General features: G+C 33.6%; 1 protein-coding gene across 27 annotated transcripts in view; it reads right to left on the reverse strand.

Moving 5' to 3' along the window:
• The window catches only part of LOC106878297 (neural cell adhesion molecule 2), a 131,339-nt gene that overhangs the window by 35,029 nt on the left and 78,232 nt on the right, over nt 1-18,078 (reverse strand). For 6 of the 27 annotated variants that reach the window (XM_052975242.2, XM_089337871.1, XM_052975241.2 and 3 more), the window contains one exon: nt 2,507-4,500. The exons of 17 other annotated variants lie outside the window; for them this stretch is intronic. In XM_052975242.2, coding sequence (XP_052831202.1) covers nt 4,394-4,500 — 107 coding nt within the window. In that variant the 3' untranslated portion in view covers nt 2,507-4,393. Of the gene's footprint in view, nt 1-2,506; nt 4,501-16,124; nt 16,248-18,078 lie in introns of those variants that run through there. 4 more of the 27 variants (XM_052975239.2, XM_052975238.2, XM_089337860.1 and 1 more) reach the window with 2 other exon arrangements.

An 18,078-nucleotide genomic window follows, 5' to 3' on the forward strand; every position in this document is an offset into this window, starting at 1 on the left:
TAAAAGATTAAAATTAATCTTTGGGAAAAAAAAAAAAAAAAAACTCATTTCACTGAAATTTTTACATAACTTTTTTTTTTTATTTAAAATTTTTTTTCTGATTTTCAAAAAATCAGTATCTTTATATCATTGGCTTATCTTTTTCAGATGCATTATTTGAAAATGTCATCTAAGGACTTCAGCACCAACTTAGGCAGTACCATAAAGTACAAAGAAATGAAAAACTAGGAAGCTGAGTTTTAGGAAATTTTAAAAAGGAAAGGAAAAAAAAAAAAAAAGAGACCTTAAAGAAACAAAGAAACTATATTCTAAAAGGAGGTACAAATCGTTAAAAGATAATAGCCAATCTAATTAAAACCATTAACATTAACGGCCAGAAAATAAGAGATCAAATAGACTGTATTTTTGTTTTGTTTTTCTTTTCTCTCTCTTTAACTGTAGTTAGAAGAAATTTTAGCATTGGACTTGCAATATATTTGGTATTCCATATACACAGAATCATACAAAGAACATTGACCAGATAGCTTCTATTTACAAAAAAAACACACACTTTTAGTTGAGTAAGGGAGTTAGCACTGAGACAGTAGTTCAATACCTATTATAATTAATGATTTAATAAGCTATTGATTGATTTTTTTTTTTTTTTTGCTTTTAATGGAAGAGAGATTAGCTGATAACATTTTAAAACTTAGGCTTTTTGAGGTTTTTTTTTTTCAACTTGAGACATGAATGACTAGATCTGGGAAAATATGAAAAACATGTAGCAAAAGAAATAAACAAGTGAACAAAAACAGGAACTTAAGATTAATTCAAAAATGATATAAAACAGAACCTAAGTTTGATTTTGAAGGAGTGACTTTTGTGATTTGTTTTTTTTTCCAAGTCTATAGATTTACACTGAAATTTAAATATTTTGTACTTGTTTGTTTGTTGTTTCTGATTGAGGGGGACAAGAACACTGAACATCTCAAAAAAATCAAGCACTGTGCTGTCATTAAATATTTCTAACTCTGGAGAAAGACATGCCTTCAGAGATTCATGCTTGTACAGTCATTTATATATATATATATATGTGTATGTATATATATAAGTCAGCAAATAGTAGGGTTGTGTTAACCGCACGTGGAGAAATAATAGGAAAATGAAAAATAATAATAAGGCAGAATGCTAAACTGGAAGCATATTCTAATAAAGATTTCTCAAACCGGCTTTCGTTGCGAAGCAAATTTTCAAGAAGAGGGAGAATGAAAATGTTTTTTACAAGGAAGTACAAAATGAAGAAAATAATATATTAAAAAAATAAACATACCAATACATTATATTGTCTTTGAGCTTTTGAAGTTCAATGGTAATTCATGTATATAATGGTTGGAAAAATAAGGATGCATGAGAATTGAGAGCAGTGTTAGGTTTAAAAAAAAGGGTTAAAAGTTTGTGTTAAGCAGGAAGTGTGGTGTCAAAACAGGAAGTGTGTGTAAGGGGAGACAAATGTTTTTAGTTGGAGTTATGAACTCCTAGGAACAGACAAACTTCCTGTTGAAAAAAAGAGTTCATAACTCCAACTAAGAACATTTGTCTCCCCTTACACACACTTCCTGTTTTAACACCACACTTCCTGCTTAACACAAACTTTTAACCCTTTTTTAAAACCTAACACAGCTCTCAATTCTCATGCATCCTTATTTTTCCAACCATTATATACATGAATTACCACTGAACTTCAAAAGCTCAAAGACAATATAATGTATTGGTATGTTTATTTTTATATATATTATTTTTTTTATATATTATTTCCTTCATTTTGTACTTTGTAAAAAACATTTTCATTCTCCCTCTTCTTGAAAATTTGCTTCGCAACGAAAGCCGGTTAGAGAAATCTTTATTAAAATATGCTTCCAGTTTAGCATTCTGCCATATCATTTTTCATTTTCCTATATATATATATAAACACCAGGACCAGTTCGCCTTCACCCCACACCCCTCTGCCACAAGCCTAAGATGTTCAACATACAAAACAAAAACAGATACACACACGCGCACAAAAGAAAAAAAAAAAAGAAAACGAGTAGTTGAGGCTGTCATAGGGTGAATTATGATGATAAAAGACACTCAAGGAATTATTGATGGTTGAATCCATTAGCAGAAACAACTAAACTTCAAGTGTACCATAACTCCCAAAATGCATAACAGAAGAATAGAGGTGAGTGGCACTTTCTAAACATAAGATGCATTATATATATGTATGTATATATATATATATATATATATATATATATTAATAGCCTCCAATAGAACTAATCAGGGGGGGAAAGTTAAAAACCCCACAAGAATAAAGACATTTAAGTAAGTCATTTTAAATCGCTAATAATGTTTGTTTCTTTGTTTGCTTTTTTTTTTCTTTTTAATTAAACAAAAAAAATATAAGCAACTTAAAACCTTCCAGAATAATAATATTATTAACTGATAATTGTCATAAGTTTGGAGAATAAGCTTCTGCAATTAATAATTGTATATGATGAAGTGTAATAATAGATTTATAACCATGTAGTAGTAGTAGTAATTGTAATAATGCCAAAGATAATAGTCACTGAGACAGAAATATCAATTTCCATCCCTTGTAAACTGGTGGCTGAATTCAAGTTTCCTAAATTAAAATGATGAGACTTATAAAATTTATGAAGGCAGTGATTTTAAAAAATTCAACAGGTATACTACTAATTACATTGTAGACTATATTTACATACCTGATACTATGTCAACATCAACAATCACTTCCAAGCATAACCGAAAAAGCAGGTAAAGAAAGAAAATCAGGAAGGGGTGGAGAAATAAAAGCTATTTTAATACCATAGAAGCTGATTTTTAAAAATATGAAATAAGCAAAACTGAAGGATTATTATTTTTTTTTAAATACCGGCCTAGACTTGAGAATTTAAAAAGAACAGAAAAATTTTATACTTAAATTGGAGAGGGAGGGGGTTTACACTTTAGAGTAAGATAGTAATTGAGGAATATTTTGTTGGTTCGGAGAGATTTAAGGAATGGTTGACTAGGTTTACTCAACTTTTAGAGATAGAAGAGAAAAATGAAATGAAAGAACATAAAAAATAAACCTCACCCACCCAATGGTGAAAAATATACATTTGCACAGAGAGAGAAGAGAGAAAGAGATGGGGTGGGGTTTAAAATAAATTATAATAGTGTTGTGTAGTAATAGATCAAGCACTGCAGAAAAAAAAATAATAATAAAGTAAAATAAATTTGCTATGCACACTTCACCAACTGAGCCAAATTATATCAGGGAATGTGTAATGCCAAACTTAATAGGATGCATGTGGGAGCATATGTACATACATACACACATACGCATATGCACACACACACGCACGCATACATATACACACAGGTACGCGCTCTCAAACAATTATGAAAATTCATTTTCATTTATTATTATTAGTTTTTTGGTGGTGGTGGTGGTGGGGGTTTGTTCTGGTCACCCTAACTCAAGTGGCTGCACAATGGAGAGAGAGAAAGGGGGGAAAAAAGATAAAAATGAACTTTCACTCTTGTAAGAAGTTGGGGGGAGAGAGAGAGAGAGAGGGAGGGGGACTGGACAACATCCGACCCCTCTCCTCGTGACCTTCCCCTTCTCTTTCTCTCCAGTTTTAGAAAGTTTGAGTCATGACAGCTTTACTGATTGATTTAATTTGGGGGAGAGAAAAAAAAAAAAAGAAATTCCGAGAGTCTCTACACAGTCCAAGAGAATTCTTTAACTGTTACTGAAAGATATCAATCCTCCACAGGGTAATATGATGGAGGCACAAAATGTGTGCACATAGGAGCCGAGCTAAGCTTTTTTTATTTAAAAACTTTAAAAAGAAAAAGGTCCTTAAAAAAAAATGGGTCTTGCTTCAATTTCCAAATATTGTAGTTCTTTCAATATTTTAAAATAATGAATGTTCATTCCACACACTTGTATTTTGTTTTTTGTCTTTGTTTTTTTTTTTTTTTTCCTTTCACTGATATTACTGGAGTAAAAGTCTTGTTTGTTTGAGGTTGTTTTTTGTTTTGTCTTTGGTTTGAAATATTTTCCTCCTCCTCCACCTCCTCCAACTTCCTTCCAGTCAAACACATTGATGTTGTTTTGTTGGCATCTTGTTTTGTTTTTAGGTTTGTTATTTTTTTCCTTTTCCTTAAAAGATTTTTTTTTTTTTTAAGTGATTTGGTGCCTTTTTTAAAATTTTTTTTCCAATTTTAATAGAAGGGGCAAAAGAAACACAGCAGGTGGGCAAACGGGCGGGCGGATAGGCAGGCGGGCGGGCAAACGGGCACGGGAGGCTGTCTTTCATAATTTTTTTTTTTGTTGTTGTTTTTGTTGCTGTTATTTTTAAACTCAGAGCAGTGCCAGCAGACAACACAAGAAGGCATTCACTGCCATTAACAGGTGAGAATTGCTGATGAAAGATGCAGTGGAATCCGTTATTCGACTACCCGTGTCCACTGAAAAGAACAGAAATAAACAAGTAAAAATGGGCAGGATTTATTGAAGATCTTTCGGCTTAATTATTATTACTACTATTATTACTATTAATAATAATTATAGTTTTAGAACTTAGAAACAAATGTGTTCAATATATATATATATATATACGATAAAGGATGAATAGTGGAAGGAGTGGGGTGGGGGAGGAATTGGGGCAGTGATGGTAGATGTGGACTCAACATTCATTTAAAAATACTTTCTTAAAAGACTAATAATTAGCAAAGACAATTGAAATATTAAAGCAACAAATGAAGATTGCAGATATTTCTAAAAAATAAAAAGCAAATTTCCAGAGAAAAATTAACTGATGTAATTGTTAAACTATTGATGTGTAATAAACAGCAGTAATTAAAGCAACAAAAGTTTCACCTTATATGATATTAAAAATGTTCTTATATATATAGCAAGACCGAAAAAAGATCTTGAAGGAAAAAGTTGATAGCACAATAAAGCAAAAGCTATTTTTGGTATTGAGTGTGTTGTATAGACTGCCATTGTTTTAAATCTGAACAGAAACTAAGATACTGACATTAGAAATTATTTTTACCAGCTAAATAAATAATATACATACATAAGAAAACAATGTCATGTGTTACTATAATCATTCAACAAAAGTCTGCTGATTAGACAATCTCAAACTGTACCAAAAATTATTAATTCTATTTAGTACTGGTATGCACTATTATTATTTAGGCCATTTGGCATGAAACAGAATTTCCTATAAGCATTTCCATTATTCTTATTCCAAATTTAAAATATTAAAGAGAAATTTTTAATCTAAAAGGTAGGAAATTCTAAACTTGAAAATAACATTGCCATAAATTTTTTTTTAATAATTCAGCAAATTAGAAGACTTATCGATGGTAATATACAATATCAATAGAATTAGCTGAATAAAATGACTCCCACCAGTTTATCAATAATACAGGGTGTAAGGGTATTTGAGGAAAATTATCAGTATATTACTCTCGTCAAAACAAAATGTTTATATTTCTTTCAGATATGCCACAGCAAATAAAATGCTAATACAAGAAATGAAAAGACATTCAGTGATTGTTGCCATGTTTTAGAAATTGCTAACACTTAAAATGCTGCAAGAGCTTTTGTACATAAAAGTGTAGATGAAGTTAGAAGCCTCACACAGGAATGTTTCAGCTTAGACATTCAGATACCACAATTAATCCAACAGGTTGAAAATGATGATCCCAGAAAAATCAATGAGGGCCATTGTATAAGAACTTCACGAGTTGGATTACACTATCAGAAATGTGGCGCATATGGACATTTGATACATGTCCTATGTACTGAGTAAAGACCAATTTATTTGTACAAAGACTCGAGAAAACTGACCAGCATCAAGCAGTTCCTTAAGGTGTAAAACCCTCACAAACATGGCTTGTTTTGGTATTGGCTGAGGTTTTTCTCATCAGAGATGAGCCAAAATCTAACAGGAGAAACGATAGATGGTTATGTATAGAGACCCTTCAATGATCCTAGAGTTGACGTACACTAAATTTCCAGCAACTGTTATGATTTTAGGAGTAGTGAGTAATGAAGGTCATGTTGTGTCACTTCACATCTTTCTATGTCTTAGAATTAATGATGTTGGTTATGGAGAGGTGCTGGAAAGGGTTGTTAAACCCTGGATGGTTGAAGTACGTAGTAGAAGGCCAAATGTGTTTCATCAAGACTTAACACCCACATAACCCAAGAATGGGTTATGATCATGTAACTCATGGCCTCCATGCATGCCAAATTTAAATTTCATGGATTACTATGTTCAGAACATCACTGAAAAGGAGACCAATCAACACCCTTACAATGCCATAGTGTCACTAAAGACCACCAAAGTCCAAAGGATGTCAAATAAGGACCATTTAGTGCAACAATTCAACAATTCCAGTCCCACTTTGCAGCCATCAATGAAGTAAAAAGTAGATTCATAGAATAATGTTATAAGTTAGCTTTATTAAGAACATGTGTAGACATTTTTATTCAAATACATTTGGTTTTTTGCTAGGTTAGAGTTGTTTCATTGAATTACCGCATATGTCCTCAAATACCCCTTGCATTCTGTATTTCAGTAACTGATTTGTTATTTGATCTTTCTGATGCGAACCTCACCCCATGACTACCATCATCACCTCCCATCTGGGTTATTCTGCCATGTTGACTAGGTGTCTGACTAGTAACAACATGAAATTGTGCACCTTGCCAACAAGGGCAATATGCTGGTGGAGATGTGATAACAACATCTAAACATCTAGAGATTTTCAATAAACACAAATCATTAAAGAAATGCTTTCCAATATAGGCACAAGGCCCATAATTTTTTCAGGGAGGGTGTGTGTTAATTGAATACATTGATTCCAGTACTTGATTGGTACCTGGAGGGATGAAAGGTAAAGTTGACCTCAGCAGAATTTGAACTCAGAATGTGAAGCAATTACTTTATATTTAAAGCACAGAGTCTGAAATTTTGAGGGAGAGAATTTAATTACAGTGATTTCAGTGCTCAACAGGTACTTATCATATTGCCCCTGGAGGGATGAAAGGTAAAGCTGACATCAGCAGATTTGAGCTCAGAATGTTAAACAATAATTCTAATAACATTATTACTGTAACTACTTAAAAATATATTGACAAACAGAAATGCTTTTTTTTTGTTCTTTTTCTATTTTAGTTAAGGGAGAAAAACATTTAACAACACTAAACACTGATAAAATTTAAAGAGCTTTCCTGTAGAAACACTAACATCTAATAATGATGGGGTGAAACTGAACTTCCAACTCTGAAAATTACATCTCTATCTCTCTATATACACACATCCTATTAAACGTATTCATTTTGCATTTCATAATTAATGCACAATTAATTCTAAATCTAAAACACGACCCTATGGGAAAAACAAAAGATAAAACACACACACACTGAAGGGAAAAAGCAAATAAACCATGTGAAAAAACTTCTCAATGACATTTATCCTTACTCTTATTAAAACCATTTTGAAAATTAAATATTGAGTTGCCTGGGGTAAAATTACAATTTTCTTGATTACTTAACCAATGTCATGGATATTCCCAAATCTAATAGCTTGTGCCTCCATTTTGATCATTGTTATCAAGGCTTATACCTTCTGAATGTGGACATACATGTCCGATATAACGTAATGGTTCCACTCATTAACAATTAATTACTAAATTTATCTCAGGTAAACCATTACACAGGTGTACACAAGTTCCTCCAAATTAACATTAAGTAAATGAAAAAAAGAACTTATAAATTTAAACATAAATTGCATAAAGACAATCTAAATAAGCTTGTGGGTTTATATATCTGCACAAGTTAAATAATAGAAGCTGAGATGATCATTGAAATAGATAAAAACTCATGAAATAATAACAATTATAATAAATAGTACATACAAAAGTCATTAATAAACATCACAGCAACAGTTATTTGGTTTTGAAAGTGGTACTAAGAATAAAGTAAAACCTTGTCTAGAATGCTCAGGTGCAACAAGTACTTGCTAACAAGGACAGAAAGTGGTGCATGGCTGCTACTACTACTACTGCTGCTGCAACAACTAATGGCTATGTGTATGGGGGAAACTATACTAGTAGATAAAGGAAAATATAGTTGGGACTCAAGTGTTGGTCTAATCCTACTAGGGTCTAAAGGGACTTGAAGCTAAAAAGTTGACAAAAACCAAAACAAAAAAATGTGTGTAGGCATGTGTGCATGTCTAAAAGCAAAAATAAAACCAAGAAATAAAAAATATGCAAGTGAATACACACACGCATTTTATTTATATATACATACATACACACACACACACACACACACACAACATTTAAAATCAAATGGAACAACTGTTTTGTAAACTTTGTTTTTACCAACATAATAGCCATAATTAATGATTTCAAATTTTGGCACAAGGCCAGCAATTTCAGGGAGGGGATAAGTCGATTACATCAACCCCCAGTGCTCAACTGGTACTTGTTTTATCAACCCCCAAAAGGATGAAAGGTAAAGTCGACCTTGGTGGAACTTCGAATGTAAAAACGGACAAAATGCCGCCAACATTTTGTCCGGCATGCTAACGATTTTGCCAGCTATAATTAATAAAGATTAACTTGTGTTAAATATAGTGATTACTTTAAATGTGTAACACCGAAATAACAAAACAAAAACTAGTTAATTAATTATAGATAATGATTGTACGCTGGTTGGATTGATTTAATTAGCTACATTAACATAAGCCAATGAAAACCCCCACTCTAACACAGGTGACTGATTTGACAGAGGCAGGATTTGACCTCTTTAACTGATAAACCTCACTGTGCCATCTCAACTACTTCCAACATTGACGCTGTATTACTGCAGGTAATACCTCTACATGGTCACTAGAAATAACAGCTAAAGTCTCTCAAATTATGCCCTATTGTCTTAATGGGAAGATATAACCCCCCAACATTTACAGCATAAGAGCAAAATGGTCACAGGTGGGACATCTTTGATTGTACATTTGCCGGGATCAAGATTAACCTGGGAATAGATTAACAAAAGACTTCAATCGTTAACCCTTTTGACACCAACCATCTTGAGACTGCTTATCTTAAAATGATACTTCCATAAAAATTACATGTTAATTTATACTCCAAAAACCATCCTAATAACGACCAAATTATTTGACTAAATTCATCATTATTTCCAAAACTAATTGCAACAAAAATCAGTGTATTTCAAATGAAACAAATGGGTTGAAGTCTAGAGGAAGGACATTAAATACTGAATGAGATTTTAGCTCAGTACTTCCAGTCGACTATAAACAGTGCTACATGTTTCAAAGATTAAATCAACACCTGTGCTGGTGATTATTTTATCAACCATGCTAGAAGGACCTTGGCAGGGTTTCAACTGATAAAGGTGCAGTCACTAATAAGTTCCACAGGAGATGCTCAACTACAAAATCCTTTCTAACCAGAAGCATTTTCAAGGTTGCCATCATTGAAACTGCATCTTCAGAGTGCTACACTAAAATTTAACTGGCTGAATTTTTGCATTTGTTCATTTTTAATTTACTTTTACAAATCATGGTTGCAGAAAACACCAGAATAACTAATTACAAAGTGGTATTTTCACAGCAAAAGAATATCATTCTTTCTCATGAATCAATGAATAAATAAAAAATCTGAAGGATACTGCTAAAATCGAACCATGGTAGATGTGTAACAATACAATTATATTACTGCACACCACAACCCCTAAAATAGTATGTGGGTGTAAAAATCTTGACAGTGAATAGAAAACAAGATGAAATCATTGAAGAGAATGTAGCATAAATGTATAATTAAATCCTTTAGGTGTATAAAAAATACATAAGTATATAGAGTCTGTATAAACCAGAAATGAGAAAGAAATGCATTGAACTAGTTCATAAAAATACACCTATTATGACATTAGTAAAATAAACTGATCAAAAACAAACAAAAAAAAAGATAAGGAGTTAGCATGAGATTAATGTACGAAGTTTTGAGAGAGAGAGAGAGAGAGAGAGAGAGAGAAAGAGATGAAGCAGAGACAAGCAAATGGCAAACTAAGTGTAGAATCGAAGAGAGAAAAAATAATCATATACTGGAATAATAAAAAAAAAAAAGGGAATGCACTGGATGAAGACCCATTAGATGAAGCTTTACATAACTCATGCTGCTTCTTATTGTTTGGACTAAAAACAAAATTCTTGATACTAAGTAAAATATAGACTATTGTATATGTGTATGTATACATACACACACACACACACACATTTGTGTATACACTCTCATACACATTTGTGTATACACTCAGACACATATACAAATCCAAAGCAAAAATGGAAGCAAAACTAATAAAACATCCAATTTTATACTAACTTTGAAACACTTGCAAAATGTCAAAAAATTTTAATAATGAGCAGTAATTACTATATCAATTAGAGTTATAAGACAAATCTCTGAACTCAACGTGTTATGTATGATAGAAATTATATTAATAATCTCAACCGCAAACCATGTTAGAAATTGGTTAATTCACTCTTTGTGTAATAGCACCACTTTCAAGTGTTAGTACTTCTCTGGGAAGTATTTTATGAACACTAAAGTCCACCTGGGTATAATTGAATGTAATAAGGTATTTGTGCTCAATTTCCACAAGTAGTTTCTCCCAGACACAGACAGCAAGTTTGCATGGGTTTTGTCAAGCAAATTTCACCTTCAAGGCTTTAGTCATGCCAAGGCTATGTGCTGTACAGCGGTGATATTGAAACCAGAATCGTGCAGACACAGTCACACTACTGGAACTTTATGGCAGTATTTCCTCAAAGTTGTCTTTAGTTTGCTTGACAGCTGACACGGGGAGAAAATTTCTATAGTTTGTTTCACCTCCAAAATCTTGACATTTCAATATGTTGTTCCATATTTACAGAATGAAAAGTGCTCATACGGAGTAGAGTTTTCCCACAAAGCCCAATGATATCAAATCTATTTTAAATACTTACTTTCTTGAGCTTTTGGGGGACCTAGTTCTGTCTAACAGGGCAAGCAGACATTATCAATAGAAACAGTCACACCTATATTCTCCAAGAACAAATGCATTTAGCTTATTCCAACTACCTTCACCTCTACTAGGTACTGATTCAAATATCTGAAGTTGCAACAGTGTTTTGATTTCTTATCAATATTCCAGTGCTTTTAAACAGGTTACAACAAGTCAACTGTTTTATAATTAAAGCTTTCTTCACTGCAGCTTAGTAATTATGTTGTAGGTTCAATTAGAAGAAAAGAGAAATATATTTTATCAAATGACATACTTAACAGTAGAAAATAATAAGAAAGCAACATATCAGTGTCGTGTACCCCAGTATATCAAAGCAAGGAGCTACTATTAAACATTGCTACATCTTTCAGTCTATCAGCCCCTGGATGCAAGGAAATGACTAGTGCCTGTACTTAAAAATTAAGGGAATCATCTGAAATTATCTGTGAATCTAATCCCATCAGTATTACTGTCAGCTGATCAAGGACTAAGGCCCTTCATTTGACACTTTTCGCTTGAAACTTCATCTGTGCCCTCAAGCCATCCATCATTATTAAAATCTAAAATTTGAAAGCAATTTCCATTTTTCTCATATCCCTTTAAAAGTGTTGAGTTGTGTTAAGTTCATGGTTGAAACATTGAGGGGGAGGGAGGGTGTGGGTGAACACAAAACAACACCTAAAATAGCGCTATCTGCAAGCAGACATTGGTAAACAGTCAAATTCTATCTTTATTCTGTCTGATCAATGTTTAGCTGGACTGGATTTTCACATGGAATTTACCAATTCTCACTACATGAGATATTCAGATAGTCAAAAGTGAAGCTTCAAAATTCCCGGGGGGGAAAAAACAAAGAGGAATATGGCCTGAATAGGTAAAGGATTAAAAAGGAAGTCTCACTGAGGGGAGAAGGGAACATTCACAAGGGGCTAATGCTGAAAGCACTTCAATTAAAATTTATAAAAAAAATGAACTCAAAGACTTCTCAAACCTGAAAATGTTGAAGACTATCTCTGAGAATCTTATTTGTATTACTTTGAGAGGTGGTGGGAAACCATAAATAAGCATTTACCAGTGTTTGAACACCAGTTTTCAGTCATGTTATTGATTTTTCAGTATTCACAGCATTCAAAACAGTTTTCTCTCTCTCTCACACACACACACACACACAAATTGGTTCTCTATCATCAACCAGGCCCAACATTCCCAAATAAATTCTCTCCACTTCGAGCACAACCATAACATCATTAGAAATCAATCAATCAAGATCAATAACCCAGGTAGTTTGTAAAGTCCCCAACAAAAAGACAACTGCCTCTTCTTCCTCCTGTCTTTCACTGTCACTCTATCAACCTCATTTTCTCCCACCATCTTCCAACCTCTTTCTTCATGGTCATCCTGTACCTCTTTCACGGGGCCCATATTCTCTACAGCAAGCAGTGTAAATGGTGGTGCTGTTAGCTGACCAACAACACTTACATGGTCCAAACTTCCCCAAATTATTTCTTTCTAAACATATTTTATAGTCCAATGTTCTGCCACAAGGAATGTAAAGTAATTTTCTGTATTCCTTAATAATAATAAGTTTCAAATGTGGACACAAGGCAAGCAACTTTGAGGGAATGGGGTCAGTTGTTTACACCAACCCCCAGTGCTTCACTGGAACTTATTTTATCAGCTCTGAAAGGATGAAAGGTAAAGTTGACCATACTAGAATTTGAACACAAAAATGTAAGGACAGATGAAATACCACTAGGCATTTTACCTGGCATGCTAACAATTCTACCAGCTCACTGCCTTAATAATAACAAAACTATGTTCTACTACATAAAGCAAAACAGTTTTGGATATTCTTCAGTTCTGTATATTCTTCTGCAACATGGAATATAAAGCTGTTTTCTACATGGAATGTAAAGTACTTTGTGGTATTCCTTAGTTCAATGTTCTGCTACATGCCCCCCCCCCCCCCACCGCAATATAGTATCTTTAATATCAATATGCATCAAACATGGTTCATGTTTTGGTCATAGATCTGTTTAGTCACAACTGACTGGCAGGACTCAAAAGCATCAAAAACTTAAAACTTAAAATCAATTTGATTTTTACACAAACTGTTGTCTCCTCAGGGAAATGAAAAGATCCTCAAATTTGCTTTCAATAAATACACGTCCAATCCAATTATACTTGCACAAACAAATTTGACCGAGCATCACTATATACATACATACATATATATATATATATATATATATATACACACACATACACACACACACAGCAGTGACAGTCACTTAAGCAACGTGAAAACTGTTTATAAATTTTAGTTTAAATCTTTCAAAAAGGTCATCGTTTTCACAATTTCCCAAAAGACGGAAGACATAATACCATTACCAGCATACTGCTGCCATGATGTATGATTCAAAAACAGAAGGGAGGAAAAGGTGGGTGGAACAACGACTGTTTGATTATCAGATTGTAGACTGATACTGTGTCTAGTTTCTGGGTCAGAGCAAACTGTCTTTTTCAACATAATGATGAAATATACCTAAACTATCAAACACACAATCTAAATCACATTTCTCTTTCTCTCTCTCATCAAACCTGAATGATTCCTAGAGATTCGAGAGAGAGAGAGGGGTGCAAGAGAATGAGAGGGCAAGTGGGAGAGGTTGCTATTGGCTGCACCATCATTAACATTATGTCCTTAAAATACAGAAAAGTTACTGATGATGATGATGATGACGAGTGACTGACTTAACCAGATGTCATTTACAATAAATGCTTGTGTCAAATGTAAATTGCTCCATTTTCTCAGAAATAATAGCTCTTTGACCTTACAGATACCTAAAATTCCCACCAGAAGGTGAGTAGCAGAAAGAGGAAACAGAGAGAGGAAGGAGTAAGAGAAGAGAAATAAGCACCACCACCACCACCACCACCACCGTCTGCCCACACAATGTAAGATTTAAGTGAAAATTAAATCATCCCAGGCCCATCATTGATTGCAAGTTAGAAAAAAAATGTGGAGAGCAGAAAGAAATACTGCAGTGCTCTGAGGATTGTTCCAATCCATTGTTGGAAAACAGGAGTTTTAGTAGAATAAGATTCGAAACATTTGCAAGGAAAGAGAAAAGTTTTTACACACACATTACACATATATGTTACACACATGCAACTTTCAGAAAGGAAATGTTAAATATTCAATAAATGGTTAAGACATTGCCCATGAAATGTAATTTGTGACAAGAGCAACCACTTGATTCATACACAAGATATACCATATTTGCCTGCATATAAAACACACTCCTATTTTAAAAAAGGTAATTTGTGTGTGGGGGAGATTTAGTATGTTTCATCATACGTTACTGAAAGATATCTTAAAGTGGTTTTGTAGGGGAAAAGGTGTATTGATTGTGTGTGCATATAAATATGATTCTGCGACAGTACAATGGAATAAAATATGAAGCCATATATCTAACATGAGTAAACCACGTTCCTGCAAATATTTCAATTTTTATATTGTCATCAACTCACTGCACACAGCTGACAGGCAGATGAAAGTTTAACATTCCGTTCACCTTTCATTCAGACCAATTTAAAGAAAAGTTCTTAAAAACAACAGCCATTAAGTAAAATGTAAATCACATATCAGGTGCGAGTTACGTATGCTGAGGAACGAGATCAGAAAGGATGAGACTTCTTCATTTATAACTGCTGATTGCTGTAAGCAATTCCCCACAAATTTGTGTTAACAGTTTGTGATATTTTGGCCGGTTTTCAATATTTTATGGGTAACAATTATTGTGCCCAGCAGACTTATGCTCATTAAGTTCCCGAGCCTACAACACACAACTCTTGGCCTTCCATACATAGTACGACTGCATTAGATGCAGAGCAAGTTTTTTTTTATACATTTAAAAATAAAAAACTGCATCTTTACACACTGGCAAATATGGTATACACACACACACACACACACACACAATTCTAACAACCCAAGCAAATTGTATAACAGCATTGAATAACAATCCTCACCATTTATTACTAATGTAAAGAATGTTAAGTGAAACGGAGACATTTAAAAAATACAGGTAGTAGTAAATATGTACACAGTTAGTGAAACTGAATATTAAAAACAAAAAGGAAAAACATACAAAAATAAAAAAAAGACAAACAAGACAGACAGACAAAGAAAAAGAAATGAGCCAGGCATGCATAATTATGATTATCATCATCATAGTAGTAGTAGTAGTAGTACAGATGAAGTAGAACATTAATATGAAAGTTCATTCGGTAAACGTTTAATTTGTGAAGAGATTGACTGAGGGAGAAACATCACAAGTCAAGAGTAAGCAATGATTAATAATAATAATAATGGTAATAATAATATTAACAATGACATGATCAAATCAGCAGTGAAGCCACAATTGGGAAATTTCATTATCAATACATTATATTCGCCATTTAAATAAAAACAAAAACAAAAAAAAAAAAGGTCAGAAAGAGAGTTAAGAAATATTTAAGACAATTTCAATAGCTGAAATCATTAAAAATGAAGTCTTACTCCTATCATTAGTGAGAAAATGTAGGGGGCTGGAGTCACAACAAATCATATACACACAGACACGTGTGTATGTGTAGAAGATGGGTGATGCAAAGACTGCATGAACATATCAGAGAGAAGTCAGAATTCATTGGTCGGACCAAATAAGAAACAAAGAGAAACGAGTGTGTGAACTAGAAATGAATGATTAATAAAACTGTAGTTAGTGTTGAGGAGAAAATGGACGAATCCAGGGATTAATTTGGAAAGACAAAAATGAGAGAAAAAGCTTCTTTTCAAGTGGACAAAGAGAAGCAGGATGAAACGAAGTGTCACTGTCTAAGAGAGAGATATATTTACAACAGTAAGTAGATAAAAGGTTTGAAAATATTAAAAAAGACAGATAAATTATAAGTAGATGTGGTTTCAAGCATGCAAAAAAACAATGTAACAGCTTTTCACCAGTGGTCACTGAAGTTACAACATTGGTCACAGTGACAGTAGTGTCACGTGTTGAGCTAGAGCTTACGTCACTGATACTAGTAGGGCTCTTAGTAGAAGGGCTCATAGTGGAAAAAGATGGACCTGTACAAAAAATAAAGGGTTTTAACATGTCACTGAAATTGATTCATCTATCTTGAAGATGCGAGATGCCAAAATGTTAGAGAAGGCAGAGAGAGATAATAGTGGCGGAGTGGAGAAAAAAAAAAAAAAAAAATACCAGCTAAGGGTTACTAATGTAAAATTGGGTATTATAAAATATTAAAAACAAAATATTACGATTTCAATGGAAAGTTGAAAAAAAAAATAGATGCATGCGTAAAAAAAGTAAAACCCAAGTAGACCAAACTTAAGGTTTTTGTAGATTTAAAAAACAAATGTCAAATAGAAAACAACTTTGAAAAAGTTCATCACCGTATTAAAGCTGAAGTATAGGAAAGGTGCAATGGCAGATTTAAATGGCTAAAAGCAAAAAAGCTTCTGTCTATACTGATCGAGAGGATATCTTGAAAACATTTATTGGTATTTATGGAGAAATGTCTGTGAATGAGCATGTGCATGTGGATATTACACTAATGAGACCAATAGTAGAATTGATAATCCAAAAATAAATATATTTACAAATATATTTATCCAACAAATGGTGTTGAGCACTCAAAGGGCCATTGTCAATACAAGGTGAATGAGGGACCTCTAAGCCTCCCACTTCTTGAAGTGTTCAGAAGTACGAAAGACTGGACAGGAACAAATTTCTCACTGTTGAAGAGGTGATTGGGAGTAATTAGGGTAGAGCTAGAACTGGGAGATGAAGGTTAGTGGGGGCAGACAAGAACGGAATGGTAGGGAGGCTGAGGCTGGAAGAATATATGGAGGAATGAGGGATGATTAGAAAGGGCTGTAGATGAATATGGCTTTCCTTGGCCATATGTATACCAGCACACGATCTCAAATCCTTTTTATGCCTAATCTTTCTCTCAACATGTTAGGCTGAGGAAGAAGTTTGTGTGCTGTGTTAAAATAATGCTTTTTTAATATATTTTTGTGGTGTGTGTGTGTGTGTGTTCATTCAGCTCATATCACCGTGTTCAATGGTGACTCACTATATTCGAAGACGCGCTTTGTTTCAACAAGACAATGCAAACTGCAGACCATCAGAAAAACCAGTAACAAGATTGAAGAATTGGACGGTGTGGAAGTTCTGCCGCATCCAGCCTATAGTCCAGACATTGCTCCATCTGACTATGGTCTCTTCCGATCAAAGCAGCACTTTATGAAAGGTCACCGATTTGAGTCATTCAATGAAGTTGAAGAAGCCTGTCAAGAATTTTTCAATTCAAAGCCAAGGGATTGGTATTTTAACGAAATCTGAAAGCTTGCAGATCATTAGCAGAAGGTCATGGAAAATGATGGTCTTTATTTTAAAGAATAGTAGTTGTTTTTGAATAAAGTCTTGCAAAAAAAAAAAAAAAAAAAAAAAAAAAAAAAAAAAAAAAAACAACATCAACACAGCACACAAACTTTTTCCTCAACCTAGTATTTATAATTTTCAGCCATGCGCATGGCCATTGCATGTCCAGTGGAGAAGGCTAGCTTTATTTCTAATCTCCACAAGTCTCCTGCAGTCTGGCCTCACATTTCACTACCTCGTAGCAAACCTGCTCATACACAAGCATCGTACAATTTGTTTCACACCTTTTGTTACCAACATCTGTAACAACTCTCTGAACTTTCTTCAGCCCATGCTGGAGCACTGCTTTGAAAGATTTAATCTAACAAATCGACCTCCCCAGTACGTATTTTTTGGCTGGTACTTCAACACTCTCTCTCACTGAATGCTAAATTACAGAGATGCAAATCAACACAGGCCGTCAAGCAGTGCAGGTACAAACGCAATATACATATATAAGTTTCCACA

The sequence above is a fragment of the Octopus bimaculoides genome, chromosome 20, assembly GCF_046866305.1.
Source record: "Octopus bimaculoides isolate indiv1 chromosome 20, ASM4686630v1, whole genome shotgun sequence".
NCBI classification, from domain to species: domain Eukaryota; kingdom Metazoa; phylum Mollusca; class Cephalopoda; order Octopoda; family Octopodidae; genus Octopus; species Octopus bimaculoides.